We start from the raw sequence: 18,089 nt of genomic DNA on the forward strand, positions 1-18,089 counted from the left end.
AAAAGGCAACAAAACACTATGAGTGCATCCCTCTGATGAATGAACTGGTTAGCAATACAAATGATTGTGTATGATTGTAGTAGCACAAGAAAATCATATTTAAAAAAGAACAAATGTATTTTAATATTTACAAGTACAACGTGGAAATACATCTGCAAAAATCAGAATACTAGACAGTCTTTAAAAGAAGTTCTCTAAAATGAGTTCATGATTAAAATGAAAGCCTTTTTTTTTTTATAATCATAAAACAATAGACAAAGTGTCAGCCACCATCTGAATGGCCCTTAGTGGGTCTACCACGTCTTTGAGTTTATCCTTCCTCAGAACCCAGTCTGGTGCAAATCTGAAAAACAAGCAGGGCCATCAGTTACCATCGCATTCTAAATCTATGCACATCTCACCATGCACGCACCCACGGGCACACACACACGCACACGCACCTTGGTATTTGGCGAGATTTCCGAGGCGTTGCCTGAACAATAAAGCTCCCGTTGATGGACGCGTTCATCTTCTGTTTGATGACAGTTCTTTCTGCATCCATCTTGTGTTTGCGAGCAGTGAGGCGGTAAATGCTACAGATCTTATCCAAGGCCTTGGGTAGCTTGGTCACCTCCTGTAACGATAAGGAGCACATAAACAAATGTATCCATGCATTCCCAAAGCCACTTTTTCCCAATTGCCTACTAATTAACCCATATCAGAGGAGGGCATGGCAGATGCGTACCACGGCACGGCGTTTGTCTTGCAGAAGGAGAGCCAGGAGGAAGCAGGCCTTGGTGAAGATGCTGCCACCCTTCTCGGCCACCTTGTCGCCTGCCTTCTCCCGGTATCTCTGCAGCATGTCCAGCAGTGTCTCCACAGAGCTCTCCACAGCGAACACTGCCTCGATGGTTTTATGGTACTGCGGAAGTAAAGCCGCGGGTTAGTGAAAGAAACATGGCAGCAGCAAAAAAAGATCAGATTCACAAAGTGAAACAAAAAGTTCAATATTAGGGGTGCACACAACTGTTTCGGTCTGGTACCAAAATAAGAGCCAATAGATTCTATATGCTGGACATTGGCGGTGATTTTCCTCAAAGTGGTGTTGCAACTATTGGTCATTTTTCAACTTCATTGAACTGTAATTCATAATGTGCTTTATGCTGTCATTTTAAGTTGAATCATGTTAAAGCGGCTACTAGATTTGTTTACATTTCAGACATCTTTCCGCTTTGTTGTTGTATCTTTCTATCATTAGGTGCGTCGGTGACCAGGTTTGTTATTGTAATTATTTGTCATTTCCCATTTCCTATGTGATCAAGCCCTTGAGTCTCAAAACAGCAAAAACAATATTATTATTGCGATGCGGAAACAACGCATTCAAATTAAAATGCAAAATGTGAATAGCAGAGCACGATCAATCTTCGGACAAAATAATATTTATGCTGATAAAATGAAGACAAATGGGGTGCAGGCACCTTGGAGAGGTTGAGGAGAATTTGAATGGAGTAGGTGATGACGTCCATGCAGGGGACGCTCCTGTTGCAGCAGCGGATGAGTGTGAAGATGACGTCGGTGGCTCCGCTCTCCACCAGCCGCTCGCAGCACTCCGGGGACAGCCTGGTGGCGGTTTCTAAACGGGCACACACACACAAAACGTAAAGGGGGACGTTACTTCACTCTGACAGATGAGCTGTGAAAACTCAAATTTAACAGCCACATAGCAAAACAGTGAAGAAAATCAAATAAGATGAAAACATGTTATCTGGCTTGGTTAAGACATACTACATTTTAAATACAAAAAACTGTTTTGGAAAAAACTTCTTAATGCCAGAAAATCCATATATGGTCTTTATAAATGATACGGATAGAATCAAGTTCAAACGTTACAGGCCAAAACGTAAAATCGTTGATTACAGCAAAATTGTATCGGTTTCTTCCCTGGATCATCGTCCAACCTGCTAATGTAGCTGAAATCAACCAATTACATTGAGGAAACACAATTTGGGGGAGTTAGCCTCACCTAGGTTTTTCAGGGCCTCTAGGATGTAGGAGAAGTGCTTATATCGTAGAAGATAGTTCAGGGCCGACGACGTCTTGTTGCACAGTTTGTCCTCCTCTCGGACGCCGATGGAGATTTCGCGCAAGCGGCGCCGCAATTTCACCACCCTGGCGTTGTCGTTCAGTCGCCGGGAGCGAAGCCCTCTCCACAGAGCCTGAGGACATGTTCACAGACGTACATCAGCACTGAAATAAATACATTTTTAAGTCGGGGTGACACAAATTTGACAGTTTAGAAACTAATAAGGATCATAGAGATTAACTACTGTACGTATTGATGTCCTTGTTACTCCCCCCCATTGGCTGAGATACCTGAGCTTTGATAATCCCCTGCTCCACCCTCTTCTGTCGCCTGAGGAGCAGGAATTTGCGAGCGGCTTGCTGGATGACGGACGCTGCCTTGTGGCGGCGGGCTAGCCAGCCCTTGGCGGCCCTCTGAGTCGTCACCAACTTCTTTCGCTCCTCCAGGTAACGTCTCCTCTGCTGCGTCGCTCGTACCCAACGCTATTTAAAGAAGAAGTTGAAATATGTGAATTTGCTCTTTGATGCCCTACACTTTTAATTGAGGAAAGTCCATTTGCCCGTGTACCTGTACGGTGATGACACAATGGATCTGTCTCTTGGCAGACTGCAAAGCCCAGTGGGCCCTCAGAGCTCGTTGGATCTTCATGGCACTGACGTGGTGGAAGGCCGCTGCTGTGAATCGGAGTCTCCTCTCTGCTCTGGCTGCTTCCAGCACCTTTGAGCAACACAGCGTGTAAACAGGCCATAAGCTTAATTTTGAATGCACATTTTGGCCCATTTACCAATCAAATACTTTAAATTACAGCAATTTTCTCAAAATTTTGCCATTAATATAAAATAGCTTTGAAAATAATCCCTAAATTCCATTTTAAACTTTATTCTCAAAATCCCCCTTTGTGCCATAAGAAGCAGAAATACTGTCCTGAAATAACAATTTGACATTTCAAGCTCCATTACCTGTCGTGTACTAATCCAGACTCGGCAAGAAGTCTGAAGTGTGATGGCAGCCTGTCTCATTCGGGTGTAGTTGACCCTCTCTGCCTTGCCAAGCTGCACTGCACGGACCCTCCGCTGGAGGATCATGGCCGTGTCCCTCTTTCGCAGGAAGGCCTGTCTCTGCACTGAGCGCTTCCAACATGACTGGATCAAAACGGCAGCTTGATGTTGGCGATTGATATCCTTCCTGATACACCAACCTCTAAACGCAGCCTGAAGGATGAGGGTAGAATTTTTCACTCTCAAGAATATTCCTCTTTCTTGTTTCTGAAGAGCGCGGTCACGGTAGCGTCTCTGGATGATGATGGCAGACAGACGCATGGCCTGGAATTTGACTCTCTCTCTGTGCTTCCTGAATGAAGACTGGATGACAGTGGCAGCCCAATGGCTGCGACCAACCTCCTGCCTAACCTTCTGACCTCTGAATGCTGCCTGAAGGGTGATGGTAGCCCTGCGCATTTGCTGGTATTGCTGTTGTTGTGCTTTAGCAGCTACAGTTGCCCGGTACCGTCGCTGAACTTTGAGGACAGAAGATTTCAAGGTGAGATACCGCTTGCGCTCACAGTTTGCTCTGTAAGCTCTCTGGATAACGATGGCAGCTTGATTCTCTTGTTTGATGCTACGTCGTGATTTCATCCCACGATATGCAGCTTGTAGAGTAACTACTGCCTCTCTGACCTGGTGGTAACGTTTAAGCTCAAAGCTTCTCTGTCTCTGAGCCCTGAATCTCTGCTGAATGACACAGGCCGACCAGAGTTGTCTCCTGAAGTCCGACTGCTGTCTGAACCTCTTGAAGTGAGCCTGAATGACAGTAGCAGCCTTGTGCATCTGTGCAATATTTCCTCTTACTTGACAAGCTCGAAAAGCTGCCTGAAGAACAGTGGCAGAGTGTTTCGTTCTGAGGAATCTGTCTCTTTCTTGTTTCTGAAGAGCGCGGGCACGGTAGCGTCTCTGGATGATGATGGCAGACAGACGCATGGCCTGGAATTTGACTCTCTCACTGTGCTTCCTGAATGAAGACTGGATGACAGTGGCAGCCCAATGGCTGTGACCAACCTCCTGCCTAACCTGCTGACCTCTGAATGCTGCCTGAAGGGTGATGGTAGCCCTGCGCATTTGCTGGTATTGCTGTTGTTGTGCTTTAGCAGCTACAGTTGCCCGGTACCGTCGCTGAACTTTGAGGACAGAAGATTTCAAGGTGAGATACCGCTTGCGCTCACAGTTTGCTCTGTAAGCTCTCTGGATAACGATAGCAGCTTGATTCTCTTGTTTGATGCTACGTCGTGATTTCATCCCACGATATGCAGCTTGTAGAGTAACTACTGCCTCTCTGACCTGGTGGTAATGTTTAAGCTCAAAGCTTCTCTGTCTCTGAGCCCTGAATCTCTGTTGAATGACACAGGCCGCCCAGAGTTGTCTCCTGAAGTCCGACTGCTGTCTGAACCTCTTGAAGTGAGCCTGAATGACAGTAGCAGCCTTGTGCATCTGTGCAATATTTCCTCTTTCTTGACAAGCTCGAAAAGCAGCCTGAAGAACAGTGGCAGAGTGTTTCAATTTGAGGAATCTGTCTCTTTCTTGTTTCTGAAGAGCGCGGGCACGGTAGCGTCTCTGGATGATGATGGCAGACAGACGCATGGCCTGGAATTTGACTCTCTCTCTGTGCTTCCTGAATGCAGACTGGATGACAGTGGCAGCGCGATGGCGGCGACCAACCTCCTGCCTAACCTTCTGACCTCTGAATGCTGCCTGAAGGGTGATGGTAGCCCTGCGCATTTGCTGGTATTGCTGTTGTTGTGCTTTAGCAGCTACAGTTGCCCGGTACCGTCGCTGAACTTTGAGGACAGAAGATTTCAAGGCGAGATACCGCTTGCGCTCACAGTTTGCTCTGTAAGCTCTCTGGATAACGATAGCAGCTTGATTCTCTTGTTTGATGCTACGTCGTGATTTCATCCCACGATATGCAGCTTGTAGAGTAACTACTGCCTCTCTGACCTGGTGGTAATGTTTAAGCTCAAAGCTTCTCTGTCTCTGAGCCCTGAATCTCTGTTGAATGACACAGGCCGCCCAGAGCTGTCTCCTGAAGTCCGACTGCTGTCTGAACCTCTTGAAGTGAGCCTGAATGACAGTAGCAGCCTTGTGCATCTGTGCAATATTTCCTCTTTCTTGACAAGCTCGAAAAGCAGCCTGAAGAACAGTGGCAGAGTGTTTCAATTTGAGGAATCTGTCTCTTTCTTGTTTCTGAAGAGCGCGGGCACGGTAGCGTCTCTGGATGATGATGGCAGACAGACGCATGGCCTGGAATTTGACTCTCTCTCTGTGCTTCCTGAATGCAGACTGGATGACAGTGGCAGCGCGATGGCGGCGACCAACCTCCTGCCTAACCTTCTGACCTCTGAATGCTGCCTGAAGGGTGATGGTAGCCCTGCGCATTTGCTGGTATTGCTGTTGTTGTGCTTTGGCTGCTACAGTTGCCCGGTACCTTCGCTGGAAGTTGAGGACAGAAGATTTCAAGGCGAGATACCGCTTGAGCTCACAGTTTGCTCTGTAAGCTCTCTGGATGACACTGGCAGCTCGATTCTTTTGTTTGAGGATTTGTCTAGATTTCATCCCACGGTAAGCAGCCTGTACAACAATCGCAGCATTTCTCTTGGTGCACAGAGCTCTCATCTCTTCTCTCGTTTTTTTGTTGGCTCTATAACGTGCTTGCAATACAGTGGCGGCCCAGCAAAGCCTCTTGTAACTTCTTTGCTGCAGGTACTTTCGAATGTGAGACTGTATCTTTTCGGCTGCCATATGCTCAATATGCAAGTGCCGTCTGAAGCGATACCCTCTGTAGGCTGCTTGCAGGGTAATCACTGCGCTGCGCTTCAACAGGTATTCCAGATGATCTTTTCTTGCTAGGGCCACCGCTCTGTACCTCTGTTGACAATGCAAAGCTGCTGCCTTGATGGCCAGGAATTGTTTTCTCTCCCTTATCGTAAGAAATCTTCTCTGAATGATTGCAGCAGCTTGGTGCATTTGTACGAACTTCACTCTGACTCTGTGACCACGATACGCTGCCTGGATGACTACAGCAGCAGTTTTCATTGCTCTGTAACTCTGAATCTGCTGATCTCTGAGCTTTTTGGCCCTGTATCGCTCCTGAACCATAATAGCAGCAAACTTGGTGGCGAGGTAAGCCATGTGCACTTTGTGCATCCTGAACTGTGCTTGGATTGCTGTGGCAGCTCTGTGCCTGTTCTTCATGGCCTCTCTGACTCTGAGTCCCCGGTAAGCAGCCTGTATCTTGATAGTGGCATGCTTTAGTCGTCTATACTCGTGTTGCTGTCTTTTGCTGTCAACAAGAGCCCTGTACTGGCACTGGATTATAATCGCTGCACTCTTAATGAGACAGTAATTCTTCTTGCATAAAAGCATCCTGAAGTTAGACTGAATGATGGTTGCTGCTTGGTGCTTTTTCTTAAGGTCTACCCTGACTCTCATACCTCTGTAACAAGCTTGGAGAGTGACCGAAGCAGCCCTCTTCTGAATGTATGCTCTCCTAAGTATTTTCCCAGACATATAAGCTCTAAAGTGATGTTGTATCACGACAGCAGCTGCCTTCTTTGCCCTGTATTCCCCTTGTGCTTTATAACGACGGTAGTAGGCCTGTATGAGCATGGCATTCTGATGAAGTTTCTCTATCCTCTTCCTGTGAGCTCTTCCTCTCCAGTTAGCTTGTATAGTGAGCGCGGCACACCTGAGCTCATCATACCGCGCCTTTGTCTTACGTGTCAAAAGTGTGGCTCTATACTTTTGCTGTATCACAGTGGCTGCCTTTCTCAAGCCAACGTAGCGTCTTTGGGCAACAGACTTTCTGAAAGCTGCCTGGATAACCGTTGCCGCCTTGTGCCTCCGATTCATTAACTCTCGAGCCGCTTTCCCGCGATACGCTGCCTGTATGGCGATAGTGGCACATCTCATCTTCACAAACATTTGCCTCTCAACGTCTCGTTTCAGAGTGGCTCTGAACAAGCGTTGGATGGTTACCGAAGCCCATTTCATCTTCACCACCCGTTTTCTGACAGCGTGCCCCCTGAAGGTGCTCTGGATGACAGTAGCTGAGTGATGCTGTCGCTTCAGCATCTGAAAGTGGCGCCTCTGCATGTGACCTCGATATTGAGCTTGAATGAGCAGAGTGCTTCTCCTCAGCTCTCTGTACTGGTGAAGACGTGTCTGCATTCTATACCAAGACTGAATTCTGGTGGCAGCAAAATTTCTGTGGGCTAATTTCCCCTTGTACCACTTCTGAAACACAGCCTGTATCAATGTGGCGGCGTGGTTCTCCCTCTCCGTTTTCTGGGTTTTCCATCTTCTGTATCCTCTTTGGATTTTCACCACGGAAGATCTAAGGTACAAATATCGCTCCCGCTCACTTCTTGCTAGAGCCTGTGCCCTTGAGTAATTCTGGATCACCATTACAGCCTTGCAGACTCTTGCATAGGCTTTGGCTGCCCTCCTCATTCGCCATTGTGTTTGCACGATAATGGCGTAGTATCTGAGGCGTCGGTAAGCCTGTGTGGCTGCAAACATCCTCCATTGAGCCTGCATGGATATGAAGAGAACAATCTGTTCACAGCACAATTACACAAACCCTTTTCACTGTTACATTGTGATAGATTCAATTCTGAAAGTTAAAATAGTTTGACAGTGTCACATGCAGACCTACCTGGATGGTAGTCGCAGCACTATGCTGCAGAAGCCGGACCTGGGACTCTCTCTCTTGTCTCAGTGCCTTTCGGGCGACATAGCCCCTCCAGATTGACTGGACGGTTATGGCGGCACGATTCTGCCTCTTCATCCTGCATCGCCCGAGAAAACTCCTCACGACTGACTGGATTTTCTCTGCGGCCATATTTCTTTCCTGTGTCAAAACAAAACAAAATGAAGTAACTCAACCAAAGCAGAAGCTTTCTAGATATCTGTCTTCGTGAGGCAGTGATGAGATCTTACAGCTGACAAGTTTCTAAATCTACCTTCAGACCAGATTAATACTGTTGTCAAACCATAACTATAGGAGGAAGCCACTCTAAAATTCAAAATATCTATTGACAAAATGTTTTTCAACCAAGACTAAATTGGGAGGTAATTTAGGTGATTTTTACTTATTCTATTACATCAGTGATGACAAAGTTTCACACTTGTGAAAGGAAGATGAAACAAAACAGCTAAGTGTTTGACGTGTTTTGGTATTACTGTCAACTAAGCTGATGATTATAAGGCCATACTTATATCAGCAATATCACTTTACTCAAGTAAAACTTGGCCGTGCAGACGCAACACAACAATAAAAATTCAGAAGGACAGGTACTCTTTAGATTTTACGCTGACGGGAATCTGATGGGATGTCGCACATGAAAATATGTAGGAAATAGCAAATGAGCAGAAAATGACTGTCACCAAATCATTAACAGGAAATAAAAGTATCACGTTGCTTTACACCGATTACTTTGGTGCCGTCCACATACAAGTGACTGGAGCAATGACAGACTCTGCAAGGCCAAGAATCAATATGAAATAAGTAATTCTGCCGTTTTGTCCAACATGGAACAAACCTGATAGAGCTGCAGATCTTTCTTCAGTCTGTACTTCCTCCAGGCACCCTGGATGACCCGAGCAGCTCTGGTTTCATTTCGCAAGTCGAGGAGACGACAACACAGGAAGGACAGGTAAGACATCACCACCTGGAAAACAAACAAATAGATGAAGCTGGGGAATCGGATGTTTCTTTTCCCAGATCCCTCCATATTTTTAGTTTGCATTTTCTCAGTGGAAGAACTTCACTGTGTGTGTGTGTGTGTGTGTGTGTGTGTGTGTGTGTGTGTGTGTGTGTGTGTGTGTGTGTGTGTGTGTGTGTGTGTGTGTGTTCAGTCTTCTCTTCCTGTATGCGTGTGATTGCACATGATCCTGCAAAGTCTGACAGTGATTTCAGGTGGAAATCACTGGACGAGGTCTCACCTTCTCGTTGGGGATGGTATTGGACATGTCAGCTGGGTTGATCATGGCGGGAACTCCACCCAGGAATGCCACGGCGGTGTTGACAAGCCTGAAGTTGTTCTTTTCATTTTCCAAGAGCTCTTTAAATTCCACTGAGGGAGATTCAGGGTCTGTTGAGAATTATTATTATTTTTAATTGTGAGTAACATTCGCTATATTTATTTATGTTCCGCTGCACAGTCATAAGATATTTCTTGATATGCCTGGAACTGTGGATTTATGTAAATACATCAATGACAATTCATTAAATATCATTCAGGTGAACTGCACCTTTCTGACCGGTCGGCGAGTAGTCAAAGGAGCTGTCGGAGTCGCTCACTGAGCAGTCGAGCTCCAGCCGGCCTCTGTGTGAGCAGTCCACGGTCTGAGTGGTGCGGTGGCTGACAGCTTCCCCCGACAGCAGGCCGGGATGATAGTGGTGGATGAGGTGGCAGAGGATTCGTCCATCGGAGAACGACACGGTGAAGTTCTCCACCTGTAGATGACAGACAACATATTTCATTGTTTTCCTCCTGCGGTAGTAACAAGCACAGTTTTCGATTTAAATAATGGATATCCTCCAAACTCACCCTCAGGTTGTAGAAGTCGCACACAGCGCTGACCCAGGCCATCAGCAGGGTGATCTTCATGCTGCCGTGCTCATACGGCGCTCTGGCCTTGGCAGGGCTCAGGCCCAGCCCCCGATCAGCCCTCAGCGACGCCAGCCTGCGCTTGGTCCTCAGAGTTCTCTTCAGGAAGCCGATCTCCTCCCTGAGCTGGTCCTCTTCCAAAATCACTTCCACCTGAGCCATAAAAAGTTATCATACCCCGATTAGAGGATAGATTTTGTTTCTATAACAGGTTAAAACAAAACCTGCGTCATATGTGTATTTTCTGTGTATGTATGTACGACTCTAGATTATGACCAGTTACATTGATCGTGAGCTCTGGTGGGACAATTTGTTTTTTGTGATGTGAATTTGCTGGAGACACACTTGCACAAAAATGATACAATAAATGAGGGGAGGTGACATCCCTTGTTATTAAAAAGAAAGCGTAGCCACGAGCTGTGTGGGAATCATCTCTCGACATTATCCTATAACTTAAAAAGGACATCATGAAGCTATTTTGACACATTTTAATCTTGGAATGGTGTTATATTATTGGCAGTGGCATCTGACAGCAGTAACCCGACGCCTCCGACTTCCCCTAAATCAGAGGAAGTTAGTTATCTTGTGGCCACGCGCTCACTTTCATTTTCACGGGACACCATCTCTACCCTCCTGTATGATACACACTTGGAAAGCAAAGATGATTTTCCACAGGAGGCTCAGCGTCTTCTCTCTGTGTCCATCCACGATATCTCTGGAGTCGATGACCGCACCTGCAACAGAAGAGGCATCCACTAAATATATTTGAACCCGTAGCAATGAGCATTAAATCCATGTGTGTCAATGAGTGGTAAAGCTTGTAGCACCCAATCTGGGATTAAATCAATTCAGAAACTCAGAATTCATGTTGATGGAGGACGTCAGAGTTGTTTGCTCAGGAAAAGGAGAAAGAAATCAAAAATCATCATCACCTTGTTCGTCCTTCAGGTCAACCCCTTTGCTTTTGAGGACCTGCAGGGCGACATCGACATTGTGAACCTTCTGTAGGCGGCTGATGGCTGGCAGGCGGAGCTTCGCTGTCAGCTTCCAGTCCTGGACGAGGAGCTCCATCACACGTCTGGAAGAAAGACACGCATCTCATTTCGACAGGGGTTTTGCGTGACACTTGCCGTTGGCCTTGAGAGAATATGATCGCAAACAAACATAATCCTGGGATTCTTTTGACATTTTATGTTTGATGACAGCCATCTTAACTTGAAAATGACAGTCGACTTCAATGGAAACTTCACCGTAATGATGTCATTACCACAAGTTGATGAAATGAAACAAAAGGCATGAAGTGAAACACACACACACAGACACAAAGGTGAGATTCAGGTTAAACTATGATTGGAGTGCAGATTGCAGTGTCAGCAGGTTGCGGAGAGTATCATGCAGAAGCTGGGAACGGTGCGTCTGCAAGTGTCCTGAACGTTAAATCCCTCACAGCAGCAGGGATACGGATCTGTAGCCGAGACCGACCTCGGAGGAGGGAGAGGGATGGAGAAACTTTTCCCAGCAGGTGGGGAATCGGCGCATTATATTGACAATTGTTGCGTCTCACTCACACAAGACGAATTCCGCATTTCAAGTCCACTGCCAAATTCTTCACGGCAAAGTTGAACTCGGCAAGGGGCGCCTGAACATGGGAGACTGGCAGTCCCAGGTAGCCCAGGTGGCGGGGGAGGATACCCTCGCCGCTAAGGAAGTCCCTGGAGAAGGCCAGGAGGAGGTCCTTACTCGCCTGGAACACAATTAATACGTGGTCATCACAAACGCACAGCAACACTCTGCATGTGGAGATGAGGCTCGCTGAAGTGCATTAAGCCTGCATGGATCGATTGTGTGTGTGTGTGTGTGTGTGTGTGTGTGTGTGTGTGTGTGTGTGTGTGTGTGTGTGTGTGTGTGTGTGTGTGTGTGTGTGTGTGTGTGTGTGTGTGTGTGTGTGTGCTGCATTTGAATTTCAATCCAATCAAATTCACAGAGATACCGCCCCCTTCTGTCACAAAATGATCATTTGCCAATCAGCTGTTGTCAAGTATGGTTACGTCAGTGACATTGTGACATTAGGCAATGTTAGCAGGCTAGCTAGCGCAAGCCGGATTTGACAATACCTTACCAATAAAAAGGCAAAAATATACTTTTTTTTATGAGGAATTAAGTTGTTTTGCGAATGTGAATTACAAGTGTGTGTGTCTCATTTTTCAGTGCCATCTGTAGAGCGCCACTTCACCAAAGTCCACTGCGACTTTTCACAGGACTTTCCGGCTGCTAGTAGGCTACGACCAGAGAAGGTAGAGGAGCTCCATAAGAGTGAACTGAAGAGGATTCACTCCAGCAGAAACCAGACACTCTTGTTGACTCCGTGCAGTGCCAGTCATCTCACTAACATCAGGAAAGACTGAATGCATGCGAATAACAGATGATATGGGAACTACAGGGAAATCTCAGAATTACAGGGAATGTGAAGGGACATTATGACTGATAAGTGGACAGACAGAAAATGTGAAAAATATAAGTAAAATAAGAAATAACATTGTTTTGATTTCTATGAGATTAATATGATTGAGTTAGTTAGTGTGAGCTTGACACACTGAAAATGTAAACTGAAAAAAACATGCTCATGTTGTTGACACTTATTCAGCTGGTTTGGGTGGAGAATCAGCCATGTGGACAAATGTTACTAATAATGTAAAACATGAGTAGCTCTCGGACACTTTTTTTTTGTCAAATTGGCTCTCAGAGGAAAAAAGTTGGAGACCCCTGTTCTGAAGATATTTTTCATTCATTGAAATTTCAGCTTTCCCCCCCCTCACAAAATAAAAAAATTGTCACGCTTTCTTTGGTGTAATAGAAAACACTGCAAGGTTTCAGTTTAATTAGACATAATTTGAAGCAGAGGGGCTATAGAAAATGCATAGAACCATAACAGATTTCAGTTTTAGATATTCCAAGTGTGCGTTTTTGTGTTTTACCTTGAACTCTGAGTCCATGCAGAACAGGCAGGGGTCGTGTTCGATCAGTCGAGACTCTTTGGCCTTGTCCAAAAAACACACCAGCAGGAGCAGCTTCTTCAGAGTGAAGCGTGACAGCGCCTCCTCATGGCCTAATAGAGAAAAGGCCAAGAAAAGTTGATAGAGGTTCCGGCTCAAGCTTCCTTGGGGACTTTGCAAATGCAACAGATGCTGAGAAAACCAACCACCAATTTCTCCTTCATTACAAAATGTTATCAGTAAGATAAAAGCTCAAATTACCGTCTCTGTACAGGTGAGGAACTTTGGGGTGTCTGAACCCAGCAGCGATGTCTGGGTTCCACAGCAGCCTTTGGAGAATGAACACTGCCAGGCCCAAAGCATCGCTGTTGCTCTCCAGCGAGATCAACTCGCCATAGATTGTCTGCGAAGGAGCCAAGCAGAATTTAGTTAGAGAAACGACAGACAAACCAGAAACAACAGACAAACTTCAGCTGTAAAGAAAAGCGTGGGGAAGAGAAATGGGGGCACTGGGTCACAATACCTCTAGTCCAATACGCAACCACAGGGGATTGTATGAAAGAAGCCAGTTAAGTACTTTCTGGCGTTCACCTGAAATGAAGAAGAAACAGATTTGGGGGTTATTAGGGCCTTCACAGCACATGCAGACATTACGACAGCGTCTTTCCTTTCTAGTCCTGCGGCCCTCTTACCGATGTCCTTCCACAGGTGGCGGTCTTTTCGGACCAGCAGCCTCTTGGCCTCTACCTCCAGCTCCAGCCTCTGAATGGCCTTGGCCATGGCGTCGCAGGTGAAGAGCTGGCAGGCGGAGCGGCGGAGGCGGTTTAGCTTCCGCCGTGCCGTGTAGGTGCTGAACGACATCTCTTCTTTGGTGGGGGCTTTGGGTACGCTGAACTTGTCGTCGCTGCCCATGGCGAGGGACACGGCGCTCACTAGTAAAGGAATAAGTCCGTTTGAGGACGCCAGACTCATGAACAAACTTGCACTTCAACATGGGTAGTAATTCAAATAAAGCTTTCTCTAAGCGCTGCTTAGCACTTAGTGCGGCGGTATTTAGGCTGTAAAATGAGCTCCGAGTATGCGTCACCGCCTTCTTATCAACAGAATAGCACAGTGATGGATGTTTGATACCTTTAGTTACTTCAGTGTTCACTTTAAAGTCATCCGGGGTGAGAACATAGTTGAGCCACCAGGTGAATCCTCTCTCCTGCTTCTCAATCCACCTCTCATCATAAAACATGTTCTTGGCTGCAAAAGGCATCGGATGTCTTGGTATGGCTGCAGGAAGGGGAGAGAAAATAACAAAACCTGCATATAGTCCCAGACAGTAACTTTATGAAACATCAGCCCAGCAGCTGGAGTGCGCTGTGCCATCAAGTACCTGTTTGAGTCGGCTTCATGAAGGTCAGCTTTGACTGCGCCACGGCAACGACTTTAGCCGCACTCACAGTTGGAGCGCCAGAAGATTTCAGAGACCCAACACCTAAAAAAGAAATATATATATATGGAATGCAAGTCTCGTAAAGCTCTCAATACACAAGCACACAGGCTTCGGCCACTTTAAGTTAAATATATGCGTTGTACCTCGTGAGGCAGGTCTGGAGCTGGGCTGCTTGGCTTGGGCTGGACCTGCAGACCTTGTCATCTTCAAAGACGATGCAGTCGTTGAGCGAACACAGCCTGGAGGAGCAAACACACTTCAGCCAAATGCGGGAAATCGAGTAACAAGACCAACAAAACATAGTTTCCAGATAATATGCATTACCTGTGTATACTGCACGATTGAATGTCTAATTCAAGATCTCTAAGCCACCACTGAACCGTCATTAGGCCTCGAATGTTCAGAAGATTTTTATGGAATCATCATTTGAAAACAAGCCAAGTTCAGGGGAAAAGGCAACAACTCAACTGCCAAAACTTGTGTTAAGCTTCCAGGCAAAGGCGTTTAAATTTGTAATTCTGAAATAAAGCATTACATTACATTACGATCATTTGGCAGACGCTTTTATCCAAAGCGACTTACATTACAGTTACCACCCTTCGCAGAGGGGGGAGCAATTGAGGGTTCGGTGCCTTGCTCACGGGCACCTCGGCAGGGGCTCGAACCAGCAACCCTCCGGTTCCCAAGCGGAAGCTCTACCCACTGAGCCACTGCCTCCCCAGCAGCTTACAGTAATTACATCAACCTTAAATCCATCCATCCTGTGCACCTGTGTACCCTGTGCAGGGTCCAGAGTAAACCAGCCTCCACATTCACCCACCTGCTGTTCTCTGCTGTTGCCGCTGTGTTTCCTGTCTTCTCTCCTGCGCCAGTCGTGCAGGCTCAGTTCTTCCAGGCGCCACCCTGCTCCTTTTGACCTGCTGGGTTTTCCCTGTATCCTCCCTCTTCCCCCCTGGCCTCAAAAACTCCTCACTCTTCCTCTTCTTGATGTTTACCTGAATAGGAAATGAGTCCTCGTCGAGTGTCAGAGACGGCAATCCAAGCTGGGGTGGTGTAGCTCTTGGATATGGCTCATTGATATTAGTGTTTGACACCTCACTGCCAACAGATGACGGGCCCGCGGGTGGAAAGGACTTGGTAAATGTAGTGGGAGCAAGGACTTCGGGAGGTGGGGATGTGACTAGGAAAGTGAAGGTAGCGGGAGAGAAGCACCTGGAAGAGGTGATGGGAAAGGTGACGGGCATAGGTGAGCTGTTGAGCCCTGCAGGTGGACTGGAGGAGGGAAACTCAGGGCCTGACTGAGAGTCCTGAATCCCCCTGGATCCTGTCTCCTGGTCTATTACGGGGAGGCATGGCGTCCCTGGTCTAGACTCACACTGACTGCTACCTTCAGACAACTCAAGCGTTCTCTCCAACAGCCTTCGCCTTGACTTCTTGATTTTCCTCCCACTGGAGGCGTTTAACTGGAGGGGCAGCTGTGGCACTGGCGCCTTGCTCTTGGTTACTGTGGCAGAAGTAAACGAAGCCTTTTTGACTCTCTGCACAGCATTATCTACCTCTGCCTCCAGAGCAATAACTTCACTCACAACAACCTTCTTGCTGACAAAGTATGTAAGTCTTGGTTCGTCTGATTCAGGCGGCTCAGGACTATCAGGAATTGCTTTGAGGACAGTGTTATCCAGACCACAGTGCTGATCGCCACTCTTTGATTCCAAGGAATCTGAAAAGTTACAGCTAGTGCTGGTGCCTGGTGTACTGGTGTTGATACAGCTCAGATCAGAGTCTATGAGTGCCAGTGCGTCTTTCACAGATAGAGATGGTGTTCTAGGTAACACACTTTCCCCATCATCTGCCACAAACTGGACAGAAGTGGGTGACGGGCTTTCAAGTGACTGAATATGAGGCATGAGTCTCTTAAAGCTTTCTGGTGTCCCAATAGGCGACAGTGTCCTGTTAAAAACTTTGCCGAGATCTCTGTTTTCAGGTTTACCCACCAAGGCTTCTGGGCTGGATGACACGTGGTCAGGGTCCATCAGACTTATAGCTGGAACAAGGAACACAACAGGAGCGTCCCTCTGAACATGGTGGACATCCTCAGTAACAGTCAGGTCTGATAATCCCAGAGACCTTTGCCTCTGGGGTGGTTTTAAGGACTCCTGCGCCTCTGGTTGTTGGGGGTGACCATCAATGGGGTTGTGCTTGGAGATGGATCTCTCTCTAGACGTAATACCCTTGTTGAGCGAAGCAAGTGGGCTGCGGGGTTTGTCCCGTTTGTAATGTGGCTTTCTGGACACCTGGAATGTTTTGTTGGCTGCAATCTTCAGCGGTTGCTCAGTTTTCTTTCCCCTGGGTGCAGACAGCCTCTCGCCCCCCTTTTTGTTTTTAATTGCGTCCCATAAGCTTTTCTGAAACAAATAATAATAGTGAAAGGAGGACTTGGTTAATAGTTCAAACTTAAAAAAATTGAAAACATATTAATGTAATGTGTATATGGTCACAGAACGCACTTATCTGATAGCTAACCGATATTGCTGACTGACTGTGTGCTGATTGTTCAAATAAGCAAGTGAGAGAAAGGCAACAGCAGTTTGAGACAAATGTAAAGCACTGTTATAGTCATTTGATACTGGTTCCTATGTCGATGTCAACATTGAGCATGTGTGGTGACAATTGTTCTAGAATTGTTCTAGAATTTGCCACATTTATTCGACTTCCTGTCCAAAGAATTAAGCCTGATTTGCAAATACTGATTGGCCTGCCAGCGTATTAGCTGTTAAAGCCTCTGTGTCCTGCTAAATGAAGGCTTATACCTTTTTCTTTTTGGGGGCTTCTGCTCTCCCAAGCAAAACAGCTTGGTGCTTGAGGACGCCATTAGCATTGAAGACGACAAGCTCCCGGATTCCACCTTCTTCAGCAGGAGTCCAGGTTATTGTCAGATTGAATGAACCCTCAGGCTGAAAACATCAAGCACGTGGTATTAAACGGGCGCCAACAATGGACCAAACGTGGACAATTCAAATATTATCAACAGTTTAAGGCATGATAGTGATTGTGGACAATCCTGATGGCCACGCTCACATAAAACTTCCAGATGTAGCAAACAATATACGTATGTTAGCCAACTTAAATATGAATACAAACAATGTGATCATAACAACGCCCGTGAATGCATCTGTTTGTAGTAGATGAGCCAACTATTACATAGCTAATTTTGTCGCAAGGCTGATTATGTGGATGATTAATTCAGAGAAAAAGACGCAGGCTATTTACCTGGATTGAGAAACTGCTTTGGTCCACAGAAAAGCCTTTAGATGACGGGATCTTGTCCACTGTAACCTCAGCAACTGCATCCTCGGTAGGATTATGAATGCAAAGGACGGCCGATTTAGAGGTACCTAATTTCACAGATCCGAAAGTTACAAACGGAGCCTTCGAAAACTGGATCAAACTCAAAACCGGAATGTCATTCTCCTTGTTCGCGTTGTTTTTCTTAATCGGACTTATGTCCAAGAACGCTGGCTGTGAATATGTTATCGTTTCAGCCATTTTAAAAGGAAAAATAAACGCTAGCTACACGGATACATTTTCAGTAGTTTGATAAACGCGACGCGAAGTAGACAACATCCAAATAACGTTGACAGGTCCTTCAGCTCTGGTACACTAACAAACGTTGAAACAAAAAACGCTCGTCTCTCAACAACACACTGGATAAGGGACGGTTTGAATTTCCGCTGTGATCCAAAGAGCCAATCATAAGCGAGGGATGGCGCCGTCTGGGCCAATGGCTGAAGAGAAACTTTGAAAGCGCGTGAGGAAACAACTATTATCCAATCAGAGAGCAGCTACGTATTTAAACGGCACGAACCGCAACCCCCTGGCACAGGGAGCGGAAAAGAATGAAGTGTCACTCTGACACAATTTCCAGTACCA

General features: G+C 46.4%; 1 protein-coding gene across 1 annotated transcript; it reads right to left on the reverse strand.

The window, feature by feature from the left end:
- Positions 1 to 35: 35 nt before the first annotated feature.
- Positions 36 to 17,814, reverse strand: aspm (assembly factor for spindle microtubules). Its single transcript, XM_076154443.1, has 26 exons — positions 17,430 to 17,814; positions 16,970 to 17,113; positions 14,980 to 16,564; positions 14,303 to 14,398; positions 14,100 to 14,201; positions 13,850 to 13,996; positions 13,411 to 13,650; positions 13,242 to 13,309; positions 12,980 to 13,121; positions 12,701 to 12,831; positions 11,294 to 11,469; positions 10,658 to 10,803; positions 10,374 to 10,459; positions 9,666 to 9,878; positions 9,367 to 9,571; positions 9,058 to 9,206; positions 8,655 to 8,783; positions 7,769 to 7,963; positions 3,022 to 7,644; positions 2,630 to 2,779; positions 2,353 to 2,544; positions 2,003 to 2,195; positions 1,458 to 1,612; positions 725 to 901; positions 441 to 613; positions 36 to 343 (listed from the first exon to the last, which is right to left on the reverse strand). Exons 1-26 carry the CDS (start codon positions 17,703 to 17,705, stop codon positions 241 to 243), a joined length of 9,996 nt encoding a protein of 3,331 aa, XP_076010558.1. The 5' UTR covers positions 17,706 to 17,814; the 3' UTR covers positions 36 to 240.
- Between the last annotated feature and the right edge of the window lie 275 nt (positions 17,815 to 18,089).

Source organism: Genypterus blacodes, unplaced genomic scaffold (assembly GCF_046128005.1).
Source record: "Genypterus blacodes isolate CSIRO-AG114 ecotype Tasmania unplaced genomic scaffold, CSIRO-AGI_Gbla_v1 ptg000062l_1, whole genome shotgun sequence".
NCBI classification, from domain to species: Eukaryota; Metazoa; Chordata; class Actinopteri; order Ophidiiformes; family Ophidiidae; genus Genypterus; species Genypterus blacodes.

Excerpts from the sequence above, each read along its gene's own strand:
- aspm (XM_076154443.1), bottom strand. The coding sequence starts at position 17,705 with ATGGCTGAAACGATAACATATTCACAGCCAGCGTTCTTGGACATAAGT. Across the intron at positions 1,613-2,002 it reads AGAGGCCCTGAAAAACCTAG|AAACCGCCACCAGGCTGTCC; the intron begins GTGAGGCTAACT and ends GTGCCCGTTTAG. Across the intron at positions 902-1,457 it reads TTCTCCTCAACCTCTCCAAG|TACCATAAAACCATCGAGGC; the intron begins GTGCCTGCACCC and ends TTACTTCCGCAG.